Here is a 23,441-nt window from a genome sequence, read left to right on the forward strand (position 1 = left end):
AGACTAAATGTGAGGCACAGCCGAAGGTCGCGAGTGGTCTGCTACGTCAGCAGAACAAATCCATTGAAATTGAAATTGTAATAGTACAAAAAACTATAGTAACTGCGGATTTAGATTTTTTTCAGATTTTTCCCACAGCCAGCGAACGCGTTTGGGCGTTTACTACTGCCAGTTGGCTTTATTTCAACGCTGATTTTTAATGGCCAACGGCGCCGCCATGACATTAAGTGGCCGTAGCCAACTATAAACGCGATCGACTTCTATATATTTCATATCCTGACGGGGTTCCGTATTGGGGTTCCGTCTACCTACACCCACCAGAATCGAATTTTGGATTGCAGATTTTGTTTCGGCTTCTGACTTTTCAACAAATTGCAGTGGCACTTGGCCTTTGCAATCGCCACCTGGAGGTCGGGCGAACCATAAACACATGCTGGATTTGCGAACAGAGCTGGCTGCGTGATTTTATAAGAGTTAATAACAAGTTCTGTATGGTTGGAATGAGCCATTCATAAAATTTCGAGACTTTTCTACCTAGATCCATAGAGATATCTTCATTCTCAAGACTGATCTGATCTCGTACCAAGTCAATATGTAAATCAATATATAATTAGCGTCAAAGGGGCTAACCACGAAAAAAACAATCAAGTCGTTTAAATACAAGTAATCACACACTTTAATTAACTTTTTATCGGTGTCTGTGATTTGCTCAAAGTGCCAATAAAAATGTTGCAGATCAATTAACCAAGAATAATCAATACCTACCTCTGTTAGAATCAAAGTCCGGTAAGCAATGAATGGAAAAATTAATAGCAATGCATAAATAAAATAAATTAAATTAAGTTACTAAAATAAATAAATAAATATATCCATATTGATACAAAAAATCTATAGAAATAAAGTTTAAAAGCATCCTCCACTCAAGTGAAAAATTAAAGGCAATGTGGTATTCAAAAAGTATGCCACAAAATTTGCTGAAAACTACAAATAAATCCTGGATCCGCCACTGGTTAAAAGCGAATACTTTCTAATTAATATGTCTCCTTATTTTTACAAATCTGTAAAATTCAAAGTTACCCCGCGGTGTAAAAAAATAATTCACCAAAGCCTAAAAACATGCTCTATATTTTTCCGTGAAAGCTTTTTAGTCCCACAAACATTTGAATACTTAATTGGGCTCAAAAACATTTAGTGGACCACCTTTTCGGGTCCTTGAATACTATAATCATATAACATTTATTCAAGAAACTTGGCCACATATCATTCTTGTTTTTCTTTTGTTTTTTGCTTTTCAATAAATATTCTTTGTAATATGTAATTTTTGGCTTAATATCTAACAACATTGTGTTGGTTATTATTATTTAATGTATTTCGAATACAACAAGAATCATAGATAATAATTATATTTATAACTAATATGGAAATACTTTGGTGTGGACATGTGCATGTGTAGGTGTGTGTGTGTGTGTGTGTCAATTTGCAGAGAGCAGAGGTGTGTGTGTGTAAGTCGAGACATATTTTATAAATACAATGTAATCATAGTTTCTAATTAAATTCTGCGTGAATTTTTCTAATTAAAATTAGATCTGTAGACAATACTTGGCATTTGAACATTCGTTCAACAGATTTTGTGACAATGCAAATTCTTATTTTTCTTTGAAAGGGTTTATTTTACTTTGGTATGGCATTTTGCTTCTCGGATTTTCTAGCATTATTTCTCTTCAGTAAGGGTTGAAGCCGGCGTTGCGTTTGCGTCCCATGTTGCAGATCTTGAAGTGGCAAGGCGACATATCTGAGGGAAAAACAAATCTTTAATATACTTTTTCCAGGTTTTAGACTCACGGTTTCATGCAACACTTACATTGTTTACGAACTAATTTTGGGATCGGAAAATAAACACATGAAAATAAGACAAACCGAAAACATAAATTAGTTAATCATGCCACATTTATATAAATTGATTTTTATGAAATTTTGAAAGACTTAAAGAAAAGTTTACCAGATTTTTTTAAATACCCAAAAATAAAGTTACAAATTTTTAAATTAATTTACAAATTTTGTAATGAATAATATTAATTATTATGATAATAACTGCCTTGAAATAGCAGAATATTTTATTATAATTTTGATTAAATAAGAGTACTTTTTATGATTACAATTATTTTTAAATGTTTCTTAAAATCTATAAAAATGCTTTTTTCTGGGCATTCTATAAAAATCTTAATTAATCTTAATTATCGCAATTCCCCTTTAATAAATATTTATATTAAGTACTCACATTGAACATTCTTCTTGGTGTTGTGTTCCTTGAGCGAATGTCCTGGCACAACCTTCTTGCTGGGCATATTGGTCAGATCGTTGACGACATTATAGCGCAGTTCATCGCCACCTCCATTATCTCCGAGCTTGTGGAGTCGGGCCAGCAGACGGGAATTCGGCGAATCCTGCTCCTCACTTTCCTGGGTAACTCCAAAGTCATCGTAGTCGGCTGTTAAAAGGAGATCCCTCAGCGAAGGCCATTTCCTGGCAAAGGAAGGCAATCGCTGCTGTTTCTGCTCCTGTTGCTGCTGTTGTTGGTACTTCTGGAAGTTAAAAGTAGAATAATGTGGCTTAGTTTTCTTTAGTTTTGATATAAATGGGGGGCCTGCTCTTACCAACTGCTCGCCATAATAGTTGTTGTCCTCATTTCCGCCACCCAGAAGCTCACTGAACAACAACTGCGTATTCCTGGGTGAACGGGGCATGGCATTTCCCGGTCCAATCGCCATTGACAGGAGCACAATGACAATGAATGCCCACTGGACAGGCGAGCAACCACATGTGGTGGGCGACGACACGGCTGACATCTTGAACTGCGGAGAATTAAAAAGAAATCGAAACATTATTATTGATCTATGGTATTTTTATTAAATTTTAAATTTATTTATATTCAAAAGGATCTTGGTATATACATATTTTTAGAGACTAAATGGATAAGTGGACTAAATGGAGTAATATTTTTTAAAAATAATTATAATTATTTTAGAGTTAAAATGGGTATTTATTATTTTAATAAAATGAAAAAAATTAAAGTAACTTGGTAAATACGTATGTATAGGGACAAAATAATCAAGCAAAATACCTATTATAAATTAACCAAAAAATCCTTCATAAAAAAGTATCTCATATTTTAAAAATTTAAACGGAATTTTATTTATCAAAAACAATGAGTTTAAAGTGTAAACAACATTTTGCCTGGAATAATTAGGCAGGAATGCACGGGCGTCCACCCCCGAAACACATGACCCTGCCACCCCCTTCCATCCCTCTCCATTTCTAGGACCTTCCAGAACCCTTCTTCAATGCTTACGCAAAGGGTTTCCTATTACAAACAACACAAGTTGGCAAAAACAAAAACCAAACGAATTGTGGCAGAGGCTGAGTAGAAAAATGCGTAAATATTTCAAGGGGTTCCAAGGGTTTCGGCCCACTCGAGGTGTTGGGTACTTCAAATAAGTCACGTTGCAGTTGGCCAACAAGTTGGCCGTGTTCCAGTTAAAAGTTTTGGCTTTCTTAAGCTTGTTCTAAATACAGCCGACGATGGGCTTCTTTTGATTCGAGTTCACGGATTCAGGTCACATTGCAATATCATCACTTGATATGCTGCGGACACGGGTCATCAGTGGGTTTTGAATGGGAAGAGGGGAAGAGGATATGCCCCTCGTAATTGACATTTATGAAATATTAATGCCTAATTAAGCTCAAGCTTTGACGTCGCGAATAAGCGGAAAGGAAGGCTAAAGGTGACCAGCGAGCTCATTATCAAATAAGGAGTGTGGGTTCATTTCGGTTTCGGGGAGGATAGTCCATGACTTTTAAAAATTACAAGTCATTTGAGGTGGTTAGCAAACGAATGAATGGTTTAACAAATGGGTGGCTCATTCATGAGCAGGAGGTAAATTTATTTAAACTAAAAGAAGGAGTTTAAAACGAGCTGGGAAACTAATTAAAAGAATAAACTTAAAAATGTAATTATGGGAATTATACAACATAATAAGTTTTATTATGATAAAATTATACTTATATGATTCTTTCTTTGTACATATCAACGTTTATTGGAAGTTATAAAGAAATTTAGATTACATCTTATCTACCTTTTTAGTAGCATTTTTATCTCACTCTTTTTCCCTACATATCATTCTTTATATTTTTACTGCCCAGCATATTTTTCATTTATTGCCACTTTATGATCAAAAACAAACGAAAAAGTACTTTTTATTTCCATTATTTGTTGTTGCCGACCGAGCCAGATTTTCTTCCATTTTTTTGTACCACTTTTAAAGCCTGTGCAAGCGATAAACTTTGGCGATCGTGTCAGCGGCTTTTTCATCTCGATCGGAAATTTATGTCGTCGAGTAATCGCTGGCCAAACGCATTTTAATGGCCCTATAAAAGCAAAAAAAATTAAGAAATGCTGATAATGCACTGGTGTCGTGGCCAATTTGCTGGGGATCGCCAAAAGTCATCTCTATTTTGGTATTGGAGTCAAGGCCTCGCGCGTAGAGGTTCCATTGAACCCTGGGGTGGGTCTTTTCCCCCCCATAAACATAGTGCTAAACTACCATAAATATTTAGTACATTTTCAGGTAGGCACCTGTCCAATTTATTTGACAGTTTCCCATGACGAACGTGGCGGGTTATTAGTTATTAAAAACTGAAACTGAACGGTGCGATAAGCGATAACAAGATGACAAGGTGTAGCACAATAGGCCTTACCAAATTGCTAATTATGCAGGCAAGAAATATGAACAACTGAGTTCATAATTATAGATATTTTTACTTTTTTGTTGAATATATAATATAGTTATATTAATACTACTTAATAAATGAAATTGATATATTGTAAAATTATAAATAAATTAACCTATAATAAAATATTTAAAATAACTGCTAATGATTGGTTTTGTTTAGCTAAAAGGAGATATAACCGGAACAGTATTCCCCAATGACTTTCAAAATATTCTAGAACATCATTAATTTCGTTCGCAATTGAAAGCCTAATCTATGCTAAAAATTCCAAATAATTCAATCGCAACATATTTAAATACAAACTAGGCTGGGGGTCTCAACTTCGATGACCCAAATCGTATCATCAAACTGGGAATATATAATAATAAAATCGTTGGGTTTCGTTCTTTTATTTGCCCGCCATAAAGTGCGTCATCGGGAGCGTCATAAAGTATCGGACCACAAGCAACATGGAGAGCTAGGAGCTCGTTCTTATCAAGAACAATAAGTTCAAATCTACTGACACGCCCTCTTTTTTCTTCCTCGCTTCCCGAGCTGTGTAAACAAAAGTTATCTCTATCTGAATCTAAGTTGGAATCCCCCTCCTCCGGGGTATAAAAAAAACTACGCAATACTTTCGGATTCACGAGACTTTTTTCCACTTCGCCTTTCATTTTCAGCCCTGATAAGACGGCTACAATTATTTTCTATACGAGTGGAACGTAATTAAAAACGAAAATCCCGCAATGACAGTTCTGAAAATCTCTGCTGATAATGTATAAATAATTAAATATATATAAATAATCATTATCAAGGCGGCAAAAGTAATTTTCTTGGCGCCATTTAGCTGAAACTCAATGATTCGATTTAATTCTATTAATATGCAATGATTATAGAAATCTTTATGGTTAATCTGAACTATAAATATATTATAATAAATATAAATAAATATATTTTTCTTATAAGTTGTATAATAGCTCACCTTTTTCCAAAATCACTGCGATTTATATAGAACTTTTATACAAGATCAGTCTAGTTCTTGACACTTGATCTCAAAGTTTATTTAATTCCGGTTAACACTTTCCACTGTAACTGTACTTTTTACTGTAACTGTACTTTTTTACTGAATGAATGAACTGTTCCAGAAATATATTTCAAATATTTCTCAGCTATACTCCAACTATATCACTGATTTCAGCTTTATATTTTGCAATTTTTGCTCCGCCTGGCGAATCTTAACCGTTAGGTGTGACAATGCAGAATAAACGCAAATCCGTTGGGAGCATTTGTTTATATAGGCGCTCGAAGACCGACGCCGCGGAAAAAAGGGTAATTCAACAGGTACAAATAAATAACCGACGACGACGACGACTCTTCCACTTCGTAGGTGACAGAAGTCTAATGTTCGTGTGGGCGTTTTGGGGGGTGGTTTCGGGGAGGTGGATTTCCGCCCACTTCGGCTCAGGTTTTCGAGGGAGGGGGATGAAACACCCGGTGCTCGAGTACTTGAAAACTTTTTGTAATTTTATTTCTGCTCAGCTAATTTAAGCACAATCTCGGATTCTTACTAAACGCTTTCTGGTTTGGCGGCGAACTAACTCAACGGATCTCCACCGAACCGACTCAAGTCGGTTGTTGAAGCCTTCGGCCCCCCAAAAATCTTCGTGCTTTTTCGGTCGTGCCACGCTTTTGACAAATCGACCGATAAAGCCAAGATTTATGATCAGTGTGCTATATAGTTAGTAGGCGATGCGGTACAACACGGCGTATGGGTCATATGGGTGCGCTTATGTCAGCAAATTAAATCACTTGAATTATGTTCCATTTTGATCTCTGACCCGAGAATACTTTACTATCTAGCGGTTTACTCCCTCGCCTGGTTCATTGACTTTCCAAGGTGATTTAACCAAGGTTTTAAATAATCTAGCTATTGGGTCTGATAATAATAGGCTGGGGCTTTAAAAAAGTTCCCACATGAACCTTTAGTTTTCACTGTAGGTCATTAAACTCGTCATGATTTAGCTGGAATATTTCAAATGTTAATTGGGTCAATGTCGATTTGCAGTTTTTCAACAGCGGATGCTGAAATTACCAACGCTTAATGCAAACTCATGGAATTCAACTGAAATTATCACATGATTCGGTGTTTCTTACACATTTTGGGTTCCTGTAAATAGAACCCATTGTAGGGTGAATCTGAAAATCAACAAGATTTAAGTTCCTGTAAATAGAAACCCCTTGTAGGGTGAACCCGTCACAAATCTAAATAAAATACTTTTTTAATAAGACATCAACAAGAATTGTTAGGCAAACAAGAGGGTTAAAAATAAATTCGCAGTTACCAGAGTTCATACAAAAATAGCATGGAAATTTACACATGTCCATCGCAAAGATAACTAGACTCCGATCTTATCTTTTATGCTTACTTAATTATCCGCGTATCACGGCAAATCTAGTTCCTAAAAAGAATAAAAAAGTGACGCAATACCGTCCGGGAATTAAGTCACACAGAGACCCAAATTAATTGGGGGTGTCGTGACACAGAAATCTTTGAATTTAAATTTCTACGTATTATTAAGATTATAATTCGCCTATACAGAATATCCCCCAAGTTATTTCCTAATTTTAATGCGTCTCGAACGAAGTCTCAGTAGACGGAAATTAATTCTACAGTCTAGTCTAGTCTAAAATTAGATTTTTTGGACTTTCAAAAATATAGAAAGGTACATATAGCCCACGCTCCTTTGTGATTAAATTGAAATTTATGGTTACATCACCCCTATTCTGAACCCAAATCCAAATCCGGCGGGGGAGTCGCGCTCATCACTTGTCCGTCTGATATTGATAAGCGGTTTTTTTTGGAAACCTCCAATCGCTGATAGCGAATCGAAAGGCAATCATATCAGTGCTAATTGACACTTATTAAAACGCGACCGACAGAATTGACACTGCGTGCCGGAACCAAAGCGAAAAGCACGTGCCATTTATTATTATCAGTTGAGGACATCACGTGACTTTCATCGGGCCATCGCATTTATTGTTGGATGACTATTGAGTCATCTGATGGAGAATTATTCTCAAATATCCGTTATGCACTTAATTGTTGACAAAGTCACAGTCGCCCAGATCCAGTTAAAATTGCCGCCAAAGCTGGGAATAACCGATTTTCAACACTCGGTAGGAAATTAAAATCATGTAATCTATACTTTTTGCCCAAAATGCACCTTTCTTACCTTTAAGGAGGTTTTGAGGTTTTTCAAACCTATGTATTAGACAATCTAAAAGAATGTCATAATTTTATTTTATTATATTTTACGGTATTTTTTACTTCATACTTTCAGGCGATTTCTAAATAATAATATTTTATAATATTTCAACACCATCGCAAACCGATGGTATTTTATTTTATTTTATTTTATTTGAAATACGCTGAAGTCATTAAATAATTAGTGGTTGAAAAAATGTACTCTTTTCAGTCTCAATTTTAAACCCTTGTGGATAATATTTCTTAAGAAACTAAGTATTTTGTTGATATCGTGCCTTTTTTAAGAAAACCACATTATTTCGACAAGATTTGGGTCCCAAGGGCACTTTTAGTTTTTGACAAATCTTAAATTTGTTAATTTTTATTATTACCATGGGCATGATTAAGACTGTGTTTTTGGCGACTTCTAAAAACTGCTAGAGTAATTAGTTTTCGAGGCAAGGCTTTAAAAGCTGCAAGCCTTGCATTTCGGGACTCAGTCGGGTTTACCTTTTTGTGCTAAAAAGTGTTTTTTATAAAAATGTCTCTGTACTTTAAATTGTTCGTTACGATTGTAATTTTAACAATAGTTGGGAATTCAGCGGCTGATATTCCCAACTGTGACTATTTCGATACCGTTGATATTTTGGAGTTGGAAAAAGTCAACGATACTTACATATATCAGGACCTCGAAATTCCTTCTAACCTTATTGCGGAATATAATTATAGGAAGATAAGATATGAATCCAGAGAACCTGTAAAAGCCCACCTCAGAGCCTGTGTCTGTAAGGTGGAGCCCTGTGTCCGAATCTGCTGCCCCAAAAAAGATATGTTAGCAAACGGAACATGTAACGATGGCTTCAATGAAGAGATTACTCTGAATTTGGCAGACGTATTACTAGGGGTCACTACCAAGGAAGTGGAGTGGATTTCCGAGTATTTCAGGTTGAGGGATCAGTTTGAAATGACCGATGAGATGGTCAGACTTAATGCGGATGATTACGTTATGTTGAAGGTTTGTCATGCGTTCTGAAAACAGGCTAGACATTTCTAATACAAGCCTTTTAGGACGGATCCCTAATTTTACGCACCTTTAAGCAAATCTGGCCAAAAGAAGATTACTGCCTGTATCCCCAGTCTAATTCGTACAATCCCTTTTCCATTTGGGTTGTTAAACACAATAAGACTGCATATTTGATGCCAGCGTCCATCGAGAGTAATGAAATGTATTCATTTATGACTTCTGCTGTTACCTAAATTTCTCTGTTTCTGTACTTGCAGTAAAGGCGATATCCACAATATTCTACATCCTCACATTAATTGTGTATCTTTACGTTGAGAAGCTTCAGAATGTGCTCGGAAAGTGCATTATTTCTATCATATTTAGCTTGCTCATTTGGAATTTTATGGCCATACCGGAGATATTGAATTTATTTAACCGAATTTGCCTGTTAGCAGGTAACTTGTTTATATAGGAGCTCCATAATAGGACAAACTAATACCATTTGTGTTTTTTCTTCAGGTTACAGTAGGTACTTCTTCGGCATAGCCAACTATTTGTGGTTCTCTGTTATTAGCTTCCATTTGTGGAAATTATTGACGAATAGATTTGAGGATTCTTCATTTGTCACCTACAGTGCCTTCGCTTGGAGCATGGCTGCTATTCCAACAGGAGTTATTTATGTATTGAATCTAATTTGGGAGAAGGATCTCCATAAATGGAACTGGATGCCCTTAGTTGGCTACTCTGCATGCAGGCTGGAAGGTTTGAATTAAAGATGAAAATGTATCTACGCCATTACCATATATTTAATTTCGTCTACAGTTCAGGGGCCCTCTCATTGGATATTTTTAAAAGGACCAATGCTGATTTTAACCCTTTTTAATGTGATTATGTTTATTCTTACGGTCACTCACATTTGGAAAGTTAAGAGCGAACTGAGAAAGTTTAAGCGAGATGAAGAGAGGACTATACAATGCTTCAATTTGGACACTGAGACGTAAGAAATATCCTTTTCAGAATTTGGTAGGCAGTCTAATACTCATTACAAATTTCCTGTTCAGTTATCTAATGTTTTTGCGGCTCTCTGTTATCATGGGCACATTTTGGATGTTGGATTTTTTGTATTTGTTGCAAGACTTCAGCTTTTTTCGGCACGTCTATATTTTTATCCTCTATATTGAAAACAGTCTAGCAATTATCGTTTTTATACTGCTTATCCTGAAGAGCAGCACCCTAAAACTGCTCAAGGAGAGGTAAGTTCGCTCTGCTTTCAGATAAATTTTCGAATAACCAGTTCCCTGTTCCAGCAGAATTCGGCAAAGATGAGTTAAATAGTATTTAGATGATGTTATTTGTGCCCTTGAAATTAAATTAAATTATTATTATTAACTTAATTTAATAAAACCCCATTTGAATGGTCGTTTTTAACGTCGCTTATCAATCATACGCATTGTTGCCTTTTACCCATTTTTAAAAATATTCAAGAAACCCGATAAATTAGCAGGGTCACACTAAAATGTACCCATTGTTAGCAGGGACACGAACCAGATGTGTACCGATAGGTTTGGACAAATGCGAAATTTTTGAAATCGAAGAAGAAGAGGTGTACCGATAGGTACAATTGGGGGCGAAAATAAAAATAAGAACATAATCATGTCGACGCTCCAGCTGGAATTTTCCCAGGCAATGACCGACTTCAAGAAGATGTTTCCGGACATCGACCGCGAGGTGATCGAGGCCATCCTGAGGGCGAACCTAGGAGCCGTGGACCAGACCATCGACGCCCTGCTGGCGATGTCGATTGACAACCAGGTGAGTAGAGAGATGCAGGTACACCAACCTGTGTATACTAACGTCGCTATACGAAACTAACCCACTAACGAACGCAGAACGAGAAACTGCGCAATGAACTGGATGCTAATGTCTCGCCCCAGCAGAGCCTCATCAACCTGAACGATTCGGCCAAGGACCTGCAGCTGGTGGACACCACGGATGGCGGCGGAGCACCCGGCGCTGCAGGATCCCTGCTGCCCACAGCAGGCGCCTCGCCGAATCACCAGAATACGGGTGCCTCCCCGAAGCAGCGTCCCCTGGGATCCGCGAAGATTAGCAGCCAGCAGAACACGCCCACCAAGTCGCGCAGTCGCCGCTGGAATCCGCCCATTTTGGGCCCTCTGCCCGCGGGCTTCCTAAGGATTACTCCGGCTCCCGGGCAGCAGGACTTCGAGCTGCCCGACGAACAGTTCGCCCTGATGCTGCAGAACGAGGAGTTCATGAACCAGCTGCGCTGGAACCAGGACTTCATGAATGCCTTGGAGAAGGAGCAGAGCGGCAAGGCCAAGGGCGAGGATGATGCACCCTTCCAGGAGCGGCTCAAGAACATGGGCAAGATGTCGCGCAAGAAGTTCCTGCAGATGGCACGCGTCTTCACCTGGCAGCGCAACAAGAAGGTGACCACGGCCAAGCAGATAGACTCGCTGCCGCTGCGCGAGGAGCCGAGCGACGATGAGGATCACCGGGATCACAGGGATCAGGCCAACCAGCAGCAGCAGCAGCAGTCCAGCCAGCAGCAGCAGGGGCAGTTGCAGCTGCGCAAGTGAAGCGGTTATCTTATCTCAACGGCCATAATCTCTACCCACAGAAAAACAAAAAAACAGAAACCCAGTAATCTCCAGGCAAGAACGAAAAATCTCCTATCAACCCACAATCTCAACACAAAGATGCGATGGTATTACCCTAGTTTTAACCCTAAGTGCAATTTTTTAACCCTACCCAAGTGCAATATTCCCAACTATTTGTTTATATACGTTTTGTTTACCCCTTTCGTTGTTGCCAAATTAGCGTAGTTAAGTTTTTATCCATTATTTGTAATCGAAACTAAGGAAACACACACACACGTTCGACTGATTAACCCAGCATCACACTGAACACCAAGAACATCGGAAGTAGAGCACTTTGCTTAGCCCAAAAAACCTAGTCATATAACGAGCGCAACTACCACGTAATCCCAGTCTTAAATTTTCTGCTGGCCAGCGCTTCGCCGAATTCTACAAAGAATGCATGATTATTATTATTGTATACCCAGCGAATCTCTCGGAACTTGCATACCATATCAGCTGTGGATACAATGCAGTTTTACTACACCCCCAATCTCAACTCCGAATCGATCCTATCGCAGATCTTACAGTGGACTAATATGCGTGCTATAAACTAGCGAAATATTATAATTATAAAGAGCGGCTATTCGATTGTAATTGTATATGTATAAATATTTGAATAACAAACTTATATAACTATTCCAAGTATCAAATACAGATATTTCAAAATCTCAATAAAGAGTTCTTTTTATGGGAAGAATTTTGGAAAACCCTGTTATTAATAAATCGATTATTTTCGATCCTTTAATCGATTTTATCGATTACCAAATGAACACTCTCCTCAAATGAATTTATTTAATTTTTATTTTGTTTTTGCATTTCCTTTTTAATTTTTTATAAACATAATACATTTATTAATAATTAAAAGATGATCGATCCTGTCGACCTACTGAGCCGCGAATTCAGGATCTAACCAGATAACCGGAAAAGCGCGACCAGTAGGGTAACAAGTTCGAAAAAATGGTTTTTCAATTACATTTTTCACACGCTCATTATTACATTATGTTATTGTAACGGTTGGTTTTGTTTATTATGTTCAAAAATGATTTGTATCTTTATCATATATCTTTAATATATACGCTTGGGCTTGGGTTCTTATTATGTTTTTATTTAGTTTTTAATGTTGGTTGGCTGTGTTTAGACTTTGATTTAAGGGCATATTGGTTACTACTCGTACGCGAAGTTTATGCAATGTTTATTATGAAATATTTGTAAATTACTTCGTTTTTAGGTTTCTTTTCATTTTTCATTTTGGGATTGACACGACAGTTTTTGTTTAAATGTTAAACCGTTTCTTAAGTATTAAATATACTAGAATTTGTGGCTGTCTCTGTGCTTGATGTTGTTGTTGTTTTTTACCAGGAAGCGGAAATGAGCCTCATTTCCGCTTCCTTCTTGATTTTTTTTCTGTTTTTTTTTCGCTCTCTGAGAGCATCGGAAATGTGTCAATGTGTGTGTGTGGCGCTGTGAATGTGTGTGTGTGGGATGTGGCTGGTATGTGTGTGTGTGTGTGGGGGGGAGTGTTATAAATTTTGGATGCAATTGATCATGTTAAACAATTACTTGTAAATTTGTTTTAAACTAATTACTAAATGGGCTCATTACTTCTGGTTGTTTGCAACATTTTGACATCATTTGCATACAATATTTTTATAAAATATGTTCCTTATTCATGATTCATTTCCTTTCTCGATTTATTTGCTCATTTCTTTCGTGGAATTTTTTATCTTTTTTTTAGGCGTACAATTTAGTTTAGCTTAATTTGATTTTGAATGTTGCTTGTGGCTTTTCTCGGTTCTATTTAAAGATATATGTACTTGTTGTTGTTGTTGGTTGGGTTTTCTCGTGTATAAGTAGTAGATGTGTAGAGTACAATCGAAAAGAATCAATAAATACGAATGTTTTTAGTTTACGAATGTTTCACGTTGTTGCATAATTTAAAAAACGGCTCAAAAACGAACGACAAATATATTTAAATATGTAGATATATATATAATAATTCCCCATATGCATTAATGGTTAATCAGCGAAAAATAGTACAATCATAATAGTAGTAAATGGTAATAATTACATTACAAAAACTTGAAACAGTTAAAAACATTTGTCAGTTTAAGTTTTGTTGTTTTGTTGCTTTGTATATATAGTAGATTGGTTATTTCAATTTTTCGACAATTGCCATCGGATCCAAAAACGAAACGAGAACGGAAAAAAAATTGAAAATTCTTTACTTTACGCTTACACTTCTCTAAATCCCTCCTCTATATACTTTCTCTGAATTATTTTCTCTCTTTTTTTATGGATTTTCTTTTCTGATTTTTTGGAAGTCTTATAGCAGAACACATAGGGACTTTTTCGGCTTCTTCTGTTTCTTCTCGGGCGACTTCTTGTTGATCTGCCGGACCAGGTCGTAGAAAATATCGTTCACATTCACTTTGGCTTTGGCTGAGGTCTCCATGAAGGCGCAGTTGAACTGGGTGGCCAGGTTCTTGCCCAGCTCCTTCCCAACGACGCGCTCCTCCTCGAGGTCGCACTTGTTGCCCACCAGCACCATGGGCACATCGTCCGTATCCTTCACGCGCAATATCTGCTCCCTCAGATCCTGCAGATCGTTGAACGTCGATTGCGCCGTAATCGAGTAGACCAGCACGAATCCCTGGCCGTTCTTCATGTACAGATCCCGCATCGCGGTGAACTGCTCCGTGCCCGCCGTGTCCAGGATCTCCAGCATGCACTGCTGCCCGTCCACCTCCACCTGCTTCCGGTAGCTGTCCTCGATGGTCGGGTCGTACTTCTCCACGAAGATGCACTGGACAAACTGGACCGTCAGCGCGGATTTTCCCACGCCGCCGCTGCCGAGAACCACGATTTTGTACTCACGCATGTTGGATATCCTTTATGAAGCTTAGGATCCTAGGATTTGTGCTAAATTCTTGAGAAGAGGCGACCCAAAATGCAGGTAGGTGGGTTTTCTGTTCTAGTCACTAGTTTTTTTTTTTAGGCGTTGTTCGGCGATTGCTTGTCGGTTGCAGTTTGTTTCTCAGTTGTTTTTAGATTTTTTTGTAGTTAATATATATTTTTAAAGTAAGTTTTTTGTTGTTGTTGTTCTTGTTGCTTTTGCTGTTGATAACCTTTGTGCCGTGTAGGTGTCTGCGTGTGTGGGAGTGTGAGTGCGTGCTGGTGTTTGTGCCTCTCCCTCTCTCGCTCGCTCCTTCCGCCGAGTTGCGTGCGTTCAATTGTTGCTTTTTTGAGCGGAAATCTCCTGGCTTCACTGTTTTCGTTTTGGGACCGCCGTCACTGCTACCGAGGGCACACTGTAAAAGGGGGAGTAGAAAAGAAAGGCGGCTCTTTAGACACTTATTAAACTCTAAATTCGCTGCGAGTGTTTTTTGGTTTTTGCTTCTTTTTTTTTTGGTATGCACTCCCTCTTTTCTTCTTCTTCTTCTCCGAAACTCTCTCTAGTTCTCGTTCTCGCTCTTATGATTCATTTTCAGGGTTGCCAGGCCGCCGGGGCAACGCAATGCAACGCCTTAAACGGCAATTTCGCTTTCATTTCACTGCGCTCCTCAATTAAAGTTCACTTTTTTGTCACACACACTTGGTGCGGGGATCGGAATGTCTGTATGTATATCACCGTGTGGCGTGTGCGAGTGCAACTTGACCACGCAAATGCACCACCCGCATGCGGGCGGCAGGGCAACTCTGGGCGGAGTGGAGTTTTACCTGTGTTTTCCACTCGCTGCCGCTAACTGCGTTTTCCTTGGGGACCGCTGACCGCTTCACCTGTCGCCGCTCGCGAATCGCTGCACTTTTTATTTAGAACGCCTTTGTTACTCTATTTCTTTATTTTTTCGCGCAGCGAACACTCACAGACTAAGTGCGATAGCTGTAGGCCGATGGTGGGCTATCGATGTACTGGCGACTATCGATAGTGTAGAGATGGAAAATATAAATAAAAAATTATTATTAATTTTTTTGTTTTGTTTTATTTTTTTAAGTTAAATAATGCTGTTAATAAATAAATATTTATTAAAAAAATAATATACACTTGCAATTTGTACGATATTTATCGATAGTTCGACCACAAAAACAAGGAGTGGAACTCCAAAAGGTACAGTAAGCATTCGATTGAGTGAAAATAAACAAGCTAAAGCTAATTAACTTTTAAATATCAGTCACATTTGGTTAATTTAAAACCATTGTATATAAGAAATAAATTTTTTTTATATTCAGTCTAGAGAAGTTTTTCATTCTCTTTAGAATATAATGTATAAAATATTGGAATGTTAAAACTGCATGATTCAACGGTATAATTTAGTTAGTAAGCCGAATTACTGTGATTACTCTCCTTCCCATTTCAGAGATTTAGATATGAATCATCAGATTCCTATTTTTCTAAATGATTCGGAATGTAAAAAACATAAAAATATTATTATCTTTATTGGTGGAATAATATTTTTTATGACTCGAAAATTGCTTGAAATTTTTTAAAATGATTCATTCGATGATAAATTTGAAAAAATGTCGAAAAACTCAAAACTCTTCAGATTTCCCCTTAAAACTACCCCTACATTAATCAGACTCCAATTCCACTGCCTCAACGTCTTTTTTCGATTTAATCAATTCATATAAACTATGTGTGTATATTTAGCAAAACAACAAAAGTGAATATCTAACTAAAATTTCGTATAAAATTCAGCACGGCACGGGTTGTAATCAGCGGATCTTGGTGACCATCCCAGCGGCAATGGTGACGCCCGCCACCCTTAGCATCACCCTTCCCAGCTCCTTGAAGTCGGCGTACCGCTCGATGCAGATGGGTCTGCTGGTCTCCAGTTCCACCAGAGCACACGAGTTGTTGCCCAGGCAACGTGGCTTCTTCTTGACCACCTCGCCGGTGCTCTTGTGGATCGAGGCGGTCAGTTTGCAGACCACAGCGGGCTCAATCAGCGACTGATGATGCAGCAGCACGGGAAAACCCATGGTTATAGGCACCTTGACGTTGAACACGATAATCCTGGCCTGGAATCGCGTGGTCACGGGAATCGGAGTCTGTGGATCGCAGATGATGCAGCCCACGGTCACGTTGTTGATGTCCAAGGCGGGCAGGGTGACGGACACCTGATCGCCGGCGAAGACACTGGTCTGCGGGAAGTCATTCATGGCCAGCGACTTGACCTGCGCCTGCTCCCGGCTGGCACCGACCAAAACCTTATCGTTCAGGCACAGCACGCCCGTCTCCACGCGTCCAGAAATGCAGAAACCCGAGCCGGTGCCCTTGTAAATATCCGAAACGGACATGCGAAGCGGTCTGTCGATGGCTCTCTCGGGGATCTTGAAGTTCTCGATGACATCGAGCAAATGCGGACCACTGTACCAGCTGGTCAGGGCCGATTCCTGGGCCTGCTTGGTGAGATTCTCGCCGGTCAGGCCGGAGCAGGGCGTGAAACTCACATCGGATTCCTTGAAACCAGCCTGCTTGAGGAAGGACTTTAGCTTGGTCACGATTTCGTTGAAGCGCTCCTGCGACCAGCCAACGGTGTCCAGTTTGTTGATAATTACGCCTAGTTGATTGACTCCTAAGGAGCGCACAAGAATGGCATGTTCCCTGGTCTGCCCGCCAAGCTCAAAGCCGGATTCAAACTCTCCCCGCGTGGCATCCACCACGAGGAGAGCCACATCCGCCTGCGTGGCCCCGGAAATCATGTTTGGAATAAAATCCTTGTGCCCCGGAGCATCCAGCAGAGTAACGATCTTTGTCTTTGTCTCAATGCGCGACTGGCCCACGTCCATGGTGATGCCACGGGCCCGCTCCTCGCCCGTCTCGTCCAGCACCCAGGCGTACATGAAGCTCTGCTTGCCCAGCTTCTTGGACTCCTGCTCGTGCTTGTGCATCACGCGCTGCGAGACGTTCCCGGTGTCGTAGAGGAGGTGGCCCATAAGGGTGCTCTTCCCGGCGTCCACATGACCGATGACAATCATGTGAATGTGGCTCTTTTGGTCCGCGCGCTCCTTCTCGTACAGCTGGCGGGCATTGCGCAGCGCCTGCTCCTTGGAGACCTTGAAGAGGGACGCCGAGCTGCGCGAGATGTCATCCGGAGTCATGTCCACTGGGGTATTTCTTCCCGAGACCACGGGGGAGGAGGGCACCTTGGGCGAGGCTATTTCAAAGCCTCTTCTTGGCTCTTTTAGGCTGATCTTGGGTGGTGGAGTGGGCGCCGTTTTGCTGGAGGATTTGGGCAGCACAGAAGCAGCGGGAACTTTGATCCTATTAGCAGCTGGCTTCGCAGACTTGGTCTCCTCGTTCAAGATCTCGTCCAGGATCTTCTGCATGTCGTAGTCGAACTTCATGGAGGTCTCCACGATGCGCCGCTCGGAGACGGCGTCGCCCACCACGCTGCGCACCTCGTCCACGCAGGAGCTCAGCTTGGCCTGCTCGATCTCGTCCAGCTGCGGCATCTGGAAGCTCTCGGAGTCGCGGCGGGCCTTCTGGAAGGCCGCATCCTCATCCTCCTCGTCGTCCTCCTCCTCCTGGATGTCCTTGTTCTTGCTGATGAACGCCGAGATGCTCTGCTGGCCACGAGCCCGATCGTAGAGCCACTGCTGGGCGTCCGTGGGCGAGATGCTCAGGTGGTCATCCTCCACCGAGTGGCCGTAAATATCATCGTATCTGAAAGTTTGATTCAAGATTCGAGGTGTTAAGTGGGCGAAAGTAAAAGTAGAACAGTTACGCACCCGTCGTACTCGTCGTTGTAGTCCATGGTGCGCACTATCCTGTGCCGCGACATCTTGCAGGCCGCTGAATTTCACAATTTACGAGGAAAGGTCAGAATTTCATCAAAATTATTGTATTTTGAGGTGCCTGCAGGTGTGACCCGTGTTTTGTAGGTTGGTATTTTGCTTGATATTTTAAGGTATTCACACTAGGCAACTAAAGTAGTCGATTGCTGACATCGATATTTTAACTAGTGGAGAAGCGACCATATGAGTTTGACACTGAAAACAAATCTTTTTAGTTTTCTGAATCGAATTGAAATAAACGTTTATAAATAACTAATATTTAAAACATATGTTGGAGATCCAGTGGAAATACACATTTGATATTAAGAGACTTATTTATAAAAACTGGATTTATTTCAGTACTTTAAAATGCGACGAGTAATTGGTAATTTGTTGTATAATTTAATGGTTTGTTTTTCGTAATTTTGTGTAATTTACAACCAATATAAAAAAAAATAAATAAAAAATCACCTATTTTTTATCGATTAATCTCCCGACAGTGTGAAAAGCCTTAAACATCCATGATGCGACTTAGTCAGAACAGCCTATCAAAGTAAATACCACAAAGAGCCACCCCGCTTGGCATTTTACCCACCCCCACCGAACGGTCACTCTAATTCTGCCCCCGAACGTTTTTTTGTGTCTTTTGTGTCGCGTTTTAATGTGAAAAGAAAAACACTTTTGCAACGATAACGGGCAGCGAAAAAGAGTGCAAAACAGTGCGAATTCGGAGTGCGCGACCATGCAGGCGGGGCAGCACTAAATCGGAGCCGCAACCACCCCGATTACCGCCGTATTTCGTAGCCAACGTTGGCAACCCAAATTTCGAATCGCTGAATCTCGATCGCCAGTCGTTTATTATTAAACAAGGGATAGAAACAGAAGGGAAAGGGAAGCGGAAACATATAACAGAGACCCTAATCCCAGCCAGAATCAGGATGTACAACAACGGAGCGCGGGGCTTCTCCATACACGACGCCTTCGAGGAGGAAACCGACGAGGCGATACGCGTCTATGGATCCACGGTGATATCCACGCAAGGTCGCTCCACCGAAGACGTCTCCATACGGATTCAGGATCCCAAGTGAGTGGGCAGAGAACAGGTTTTCCGTTGAATACTGGCACCATTTTAACAGCTTTTGTGCCAAACAAGGAGCGCCAAAGATTCCGGTTATTGTTTATACATCTGGTGTTCTATCTATGATGTGGGGTTTCCACTGGCCACTTCCTTATTCCCGCCGGAAGCGGCACCTGAATAAGTTAGCCAAGCGGCGCGTGCGTGATGGATGGATAGCCCCTACATCTTCTCTACATTAGCCATGCATGGCGTGTCGCAAGTACAGAAACGACTTGTAATTATGGGGATTATAAATGCAGACGTCCAGCCTAATTTGGCATTCAATTGTAAAAATCATTGCGCATAAATTTCGTCATAAGGGTTTCGTCTCTCGAGGGGATTAGGGGCAGGCGGAGGTAAAGAAGGAGGAGGTGGCCTTCGCCTGCGGTCAGCTGGAACCAGTTAGCGCACTTGTCGGGCTTCTCTGTTGCAAAACTGATTGCGTTTCGCATTTGGCGGCAATCCAACCCCGCGATAACCCCTCCAATCGGTTGATAAGGGTCCTAAAGTCCATATTCCGCAAAGTGGAATGGCCCAAGTCACTTTTTTGGCTTATAACTGGGCTCTAATATGACCAAATCTAGCCGAAATCATCATAATACCGCGATAAACCAAAGAAACCTGTTTCGGAAGAGGCCAAATAATTAGGGTATTCAGAAGGCAAAACGAAAGATCATCTGTTAAGCTGTCGGAAAACGTGGATTCAAGTCGGTTTACCATTAATTTGTATTTAGTTTATTCAAAAATGATGTGATAATTTCGTCTTATCTTTTTGATGATGATCAGAAGCTTAGGGATTTATTTTTGTTGATTTAATGGTTTGTTTTCTGCATGTTTCTGTTGATGATTCAGTGTCATTGTTTTGAAATGTTTGTAAACTAATGAATAGAATATGCTATTTTAAGCATGGGTGATTTTTAGAGATGCATATCAATTTATATTTTATATTTTTATCATTTATTCGCTTTATATCCTAAATTTTAGATCTACACAGAAAAAAAATTGACAAAAGATCAGATTGATATGTGCTGGTCAATTTTATACATTTTAAAGATCATTTTGATATGACTAAGGATAACTTTTATCTTATTTTACATTATTTGTTCAAAATAAAATATCAAATTGATATGTTTGAATCATCAATTTGATATGAAATAAGGTAGAATTGAACCTAATAGTGACTCCCTTACAATTAAGACACGAGAAAAAGGTTTATCCATGAAAATTGAAAGCTGTAAAGGCAGTTTCAACAGAAACCCTTTTCCTAAAAAAGTGGGTCAACAAATCGGCGTCGTCGAAAACCGGCTTTAATTATACACAGCCCCCAAGGCTATCAAAACGCTCTTCCTTTCAACTGCCCGCCCATCTTCTTCTTGTTTCATCTCCCGCAGGGGCTACAACAAGTATGCCGAGGACACAACCTCCCGGGACAGCGATTCGCTCATCCAGGAGTACGGAAACCTGCCCACGGAGGAGACCAACACATACTGCTGGCGGCACCCGAAGGTCCGTGAAAATTGGCGCACCGTACTGGCAGCCTTTACGCTGCTCGTCGTGGGCACAGGACTCTTTGTGATGGGCACCTTCGCCATCGCCGATCCGCAGAACACGTCGCAGGGAGTCGTGTTCTTTGTGGCCGGACTCATCTGCTTCATACCCGGAGCCTACCACGTCGTCTACATCTGGCTGGCGGCCAAGGGATACCGAGGGTTCGACTTCTATCACCTGCCGCTGTTCACATAAGCAGCTGGAACACCTGGACTCATTCGACTGGTTGATCCAAGGACAGTGGACAGAGCAGGATCTATAAATATAACGCAATGTGTTTGTTTATATTTGTATAAACAACTTATTTTCTATTTCCTAATCGTAATTAACCCGAAACTCGGTTTGTGTAACGTCCTTTTTGTGTTTAGCGGCAAAAATTTCGTTTAGACAAGGCCCCCGTCCCCTTTTTTCCCCCTGAAAACCTAAAAACCCGAATCGAAATCTAGCAATATATATAGATTATATATTTTACAATATTTTCTATTATGTACTCGGTAAAAAAAAGTGTGTTTTTCGGTATACCCCCAGAAAACATTCATACGTACACTCGAAATTTATTTAAACAAAAGAGAAAAAAACAAACGAAAGACTTTGTATATGATGCTAACATGTTGAGGAAGCGCTAGAGTTATAATGTATACTATATATAATTGTAATTGTAATTTATTGAAATTTAATTGCACCAAAAACGCTGGCAAGCGTACGAAAATGTTTTACGATTTTCAAAACCAACACTCAAGAAAACAAAAGAAAAGAAAAGATTTAACCGTACACCCACGAATCTATGTATATGATTAGTGAGCGTCTGTCCAGGGATGCGCCTTAAAGAACTAGATCTAGACTTTAGTCAACGTCGAATTATATGATTATGTTTAAACGTTTAAACCTAATCGATTGCAGCGAGCAAACCATGATAATACCAAGCTACTAGTGATGTAAGACGATGCGCCGATATTGCAATACGTTCTTTTATAGCTATTATAGTGATGACGCGTCTCTTTTCCGCTGACCTTTAACCCCGTCCTCTAATGAAATTACTTCTCACAGTCATTCACATTTCTAAAGATAAAACCAATCAATCACCACACACCTCATCTGCCGTTTAGTTGTTAATGTCGTATAATTTCTTTTTTAAGAAATGCTGAATATGGTTGTATTAAAACAAAAATAATTATTACAAGCAAAAAACCCAAAAAAAAAACGAATAAAATTACCTAAAACACATAAATACGATTTATGGCTAATACAGGAATTCTTCTTTTTCCAAATTATACACAACACCTAAATTTTAGCTGTAACTTTGTGACTATTGTATGTATTTTCCCATTGAATGTTGGTTTTTATTCGAATTAAACATATTATTTTTGAAGATTTTAGTTGGTTTTTAATAAAGGGGGATTTTTTGTACAATCTATAAGTATGATATAATTTTTTATAATTTATGAACGTGATTAATCTTTTCTTCTTTTTATTTCACTACTTTTTTTAGCACTCTCTTCTGGGAATTGATTTCGTTTCTTTACGCAGCTGAAAATGGGCGATAAATTTTATCTTTCTTTTGCGGCATGCCCATTGAACTGTATCAGAATCCATCATTATCAAGTTCACCCACAACAACTGTACAGTGCGTTTCAAAGCTGTAAGATAAAAAGGATAGGGGTGTGATTATGCCAGACGGAAGTTCTGGCTTTTTTGAGATTATTCTATATTAAAATTAATTTTTATTAAAATGTATTATTAACTTGTTGATGTCCCCATTTAAATGCCATCTATAAGTTTATGCGTTGCGATTACGCTTTATAGCATTTCCGTTTTCTAGCTGACCTTACCCTATTAATTCGTTGATAACCCCGCAATTATAGGGGCACTTGACCTACAGTCACGAAACGCACTGTCGGCCCGCTCCAACTCTCAACCAATCCCCCGAAAAAACTCCTCTTGGTTTAATGGATTCGGCTAATGGCAATGCAAATGAGTTTGAGATGAAGCGAAATGTTTGAAACAATCAAATCGGCAATGGAATATATAGGATAGATACTTGATACTTGCTCAATATACGAAGTTAACGACGGCTCTAATAGGTTAATTATATTGGTGTTGTGCGCCTCTCCGAATCGATTATTTTTGTAGCTTTCGAACTTATTTGAATTGTATTTGTATTTATATTGAAATGATTGTTGCCTCGACTCCATTCGATTCGATTTGAACCGATTTGTTTCGCCTCGGTTCGACTGTTGATGATTAAGCTTTAAATGTGCTTAGCGAAGTAAGTGTGGAAATGGAATATGGAATAAAGTGCATGGAAATTAAACGCCAAACAATGTTTCT

The 23,441-nt window shown here is 39.6% G+C and overlaps 5 protein-coding genes across 8 annotated transcripts; 2 read left to right on the forward strand and 3 right to left on the reverse strand.

Annotated features, from left to right (window-relative positions):
• Positions 1–1,244: 1,244 nt before the first annotated feature.
• On the reverse strand, positions 1,245–6,180 carry CNMa (CNMamide). Its single transcript, XM_070215461.1, has 4 exons — positions 5,750–6,180; positions 2,655–2,852; positions 2,279–2,582; positions 1,245–1,792 (listed from the first exon to the last, which is right to left on the reverse strand). The coding sequence occupies exons 2-4, from the start codon at positions 2,844–2,846 to the stop codon at positions 1,722–1,724; spliced, it is 567 nt and encodes a 188-aa protein (XP_070071562.1). The 5' UTR covers positions 2,847–2,852; positions 5,750–6,180; the 3' UTR covers positions 1,245–1,721.
• Positions 6,181–10,600: 4,420 nt separating this feature from the next.
• On the forward strand, positions 10,601–12,350 carry LOC108056894 (CUE domain-containing protein 1). 3 transcript variants are annotated; one of them, XM_017140922.3, is made up of 2 exons: positions 10,601–10,826; positions 10,949–12,350. In XM_017140922.3, the coding sequence occupies exons 1-2, from the start codon at positions 10,668–10,670 to the stop codon at positions 11,612–11,614; spliced, it is 825 nt and encodes a 274-aa protein (XP_016996411.2). In that variant the 5' UTR covers positions 10,601–10,667; the 3' UTR covers positions 11,615–12,350. The 3 variants fall into 3 exon arrangements, with proteins under 3 accessions (XP_016996411.2, XP_016996410.2, XP_016996412.2); XM_017140921.3 differs by having other exon boundaries at positions 10,602–10,826; positions 10,904–12,350; XM_017140923.3 differs by having other exon boundaries at positions 10,602–10,826; positions 10,952–12,350.
• Positions 12,351–12,457: 107 nt separating this feature from the next.
• Rap1 (RAS oncogene family member Rap1) lies at positions 12,458–15,586 on the reverse strand. The gene is made up of 2 exons (XM_017140925.3): positions 15,392–15,586; positions 12,458–14,982 (listed from the first exon to the last, which is right to left on the reverse strand). Exon 2 carries the CDS (start codon positions 14,550–14,552, stop codon positions 13,998–14,000), a length of 555 nt encoding a protein of 184 aa, XP_016996414.1. The 5' UTR covers positions 14,553–14,982; positions 15,392–15,586; the 3' UTR covers positions 12,458–13,997.
• Positions 15,587–16,255: 669 nt separating this feature from the next.
• Positions 16,256–18,621, reverse strand: HBS1 (translation elongation factor EF-1alpha (GTPase) HBS1). Its single transcript, XM_017140949.3, has 2 exons — positions 18,404–18,621; positions 16,256–18,338 (listed from the first exon to the last, which is right to left on the reverse strand). Exons 1-2 carry the CDS (start codon positions 18,454–18,456, stop codon positions 16,385–16,387), a joined length of 2,007 nt encoding a protein of 668 aa, XP_016996438.2. The 5' UTR covers positions 18,457–18,621; the 3' UTR covers positions 16,256–16,384.
• Positions 18,622–19,044: 423 nt separating this feature from the next.
• Positions 19,045–22,482, forward strand: LOC108056902 (transmembrane protein 134). Of its 2 annotated transcripts, none has more exons than XM_070214486.1 (2): positions 19,045–19,532; positions 19,585–20,950. In XM_070214486.1, the coding sequence occupies exons 1-2, from the start codon at positions 19,387–19,389 to the stop codon at positions 19,763–19,765; spliced, it is 327 nt and encodes a 108-aa protein (XP_070070587.1). In that variant the 5' UTR covers positions 19,045–19,386; the 3' UTR covers positions 19,766–20,950. The 2 variants fall into 2 exon arrangements, with proteins under 2 accessions (XP_070070587.1, XP_016996424.2); XM_017140935.3 differs by lacking the exon at positions 19,585–20,950 and adding an exon at positions 20,957–22,482 and having other exon boundaries at positions 19,058–19,532.
• Positions 22,483–23,441: the final 959 nt, after the last annotated feature.

Source organism: Drosophila takahashii, chromosome 3L (genome assembly GCF_030179915.1).
Source record: "Drosophila takahashii strain IR98-3 E-12201 chromosome 3L, DtakHiC1v2, whole genome shotgun sequence".
NCBI classification, from domain to species: Eukaryota; Metazoa; Arthropoda; class Insecta; order Diptera; family Drosophilidae; genus Drosophila; species Drosophila takahashii.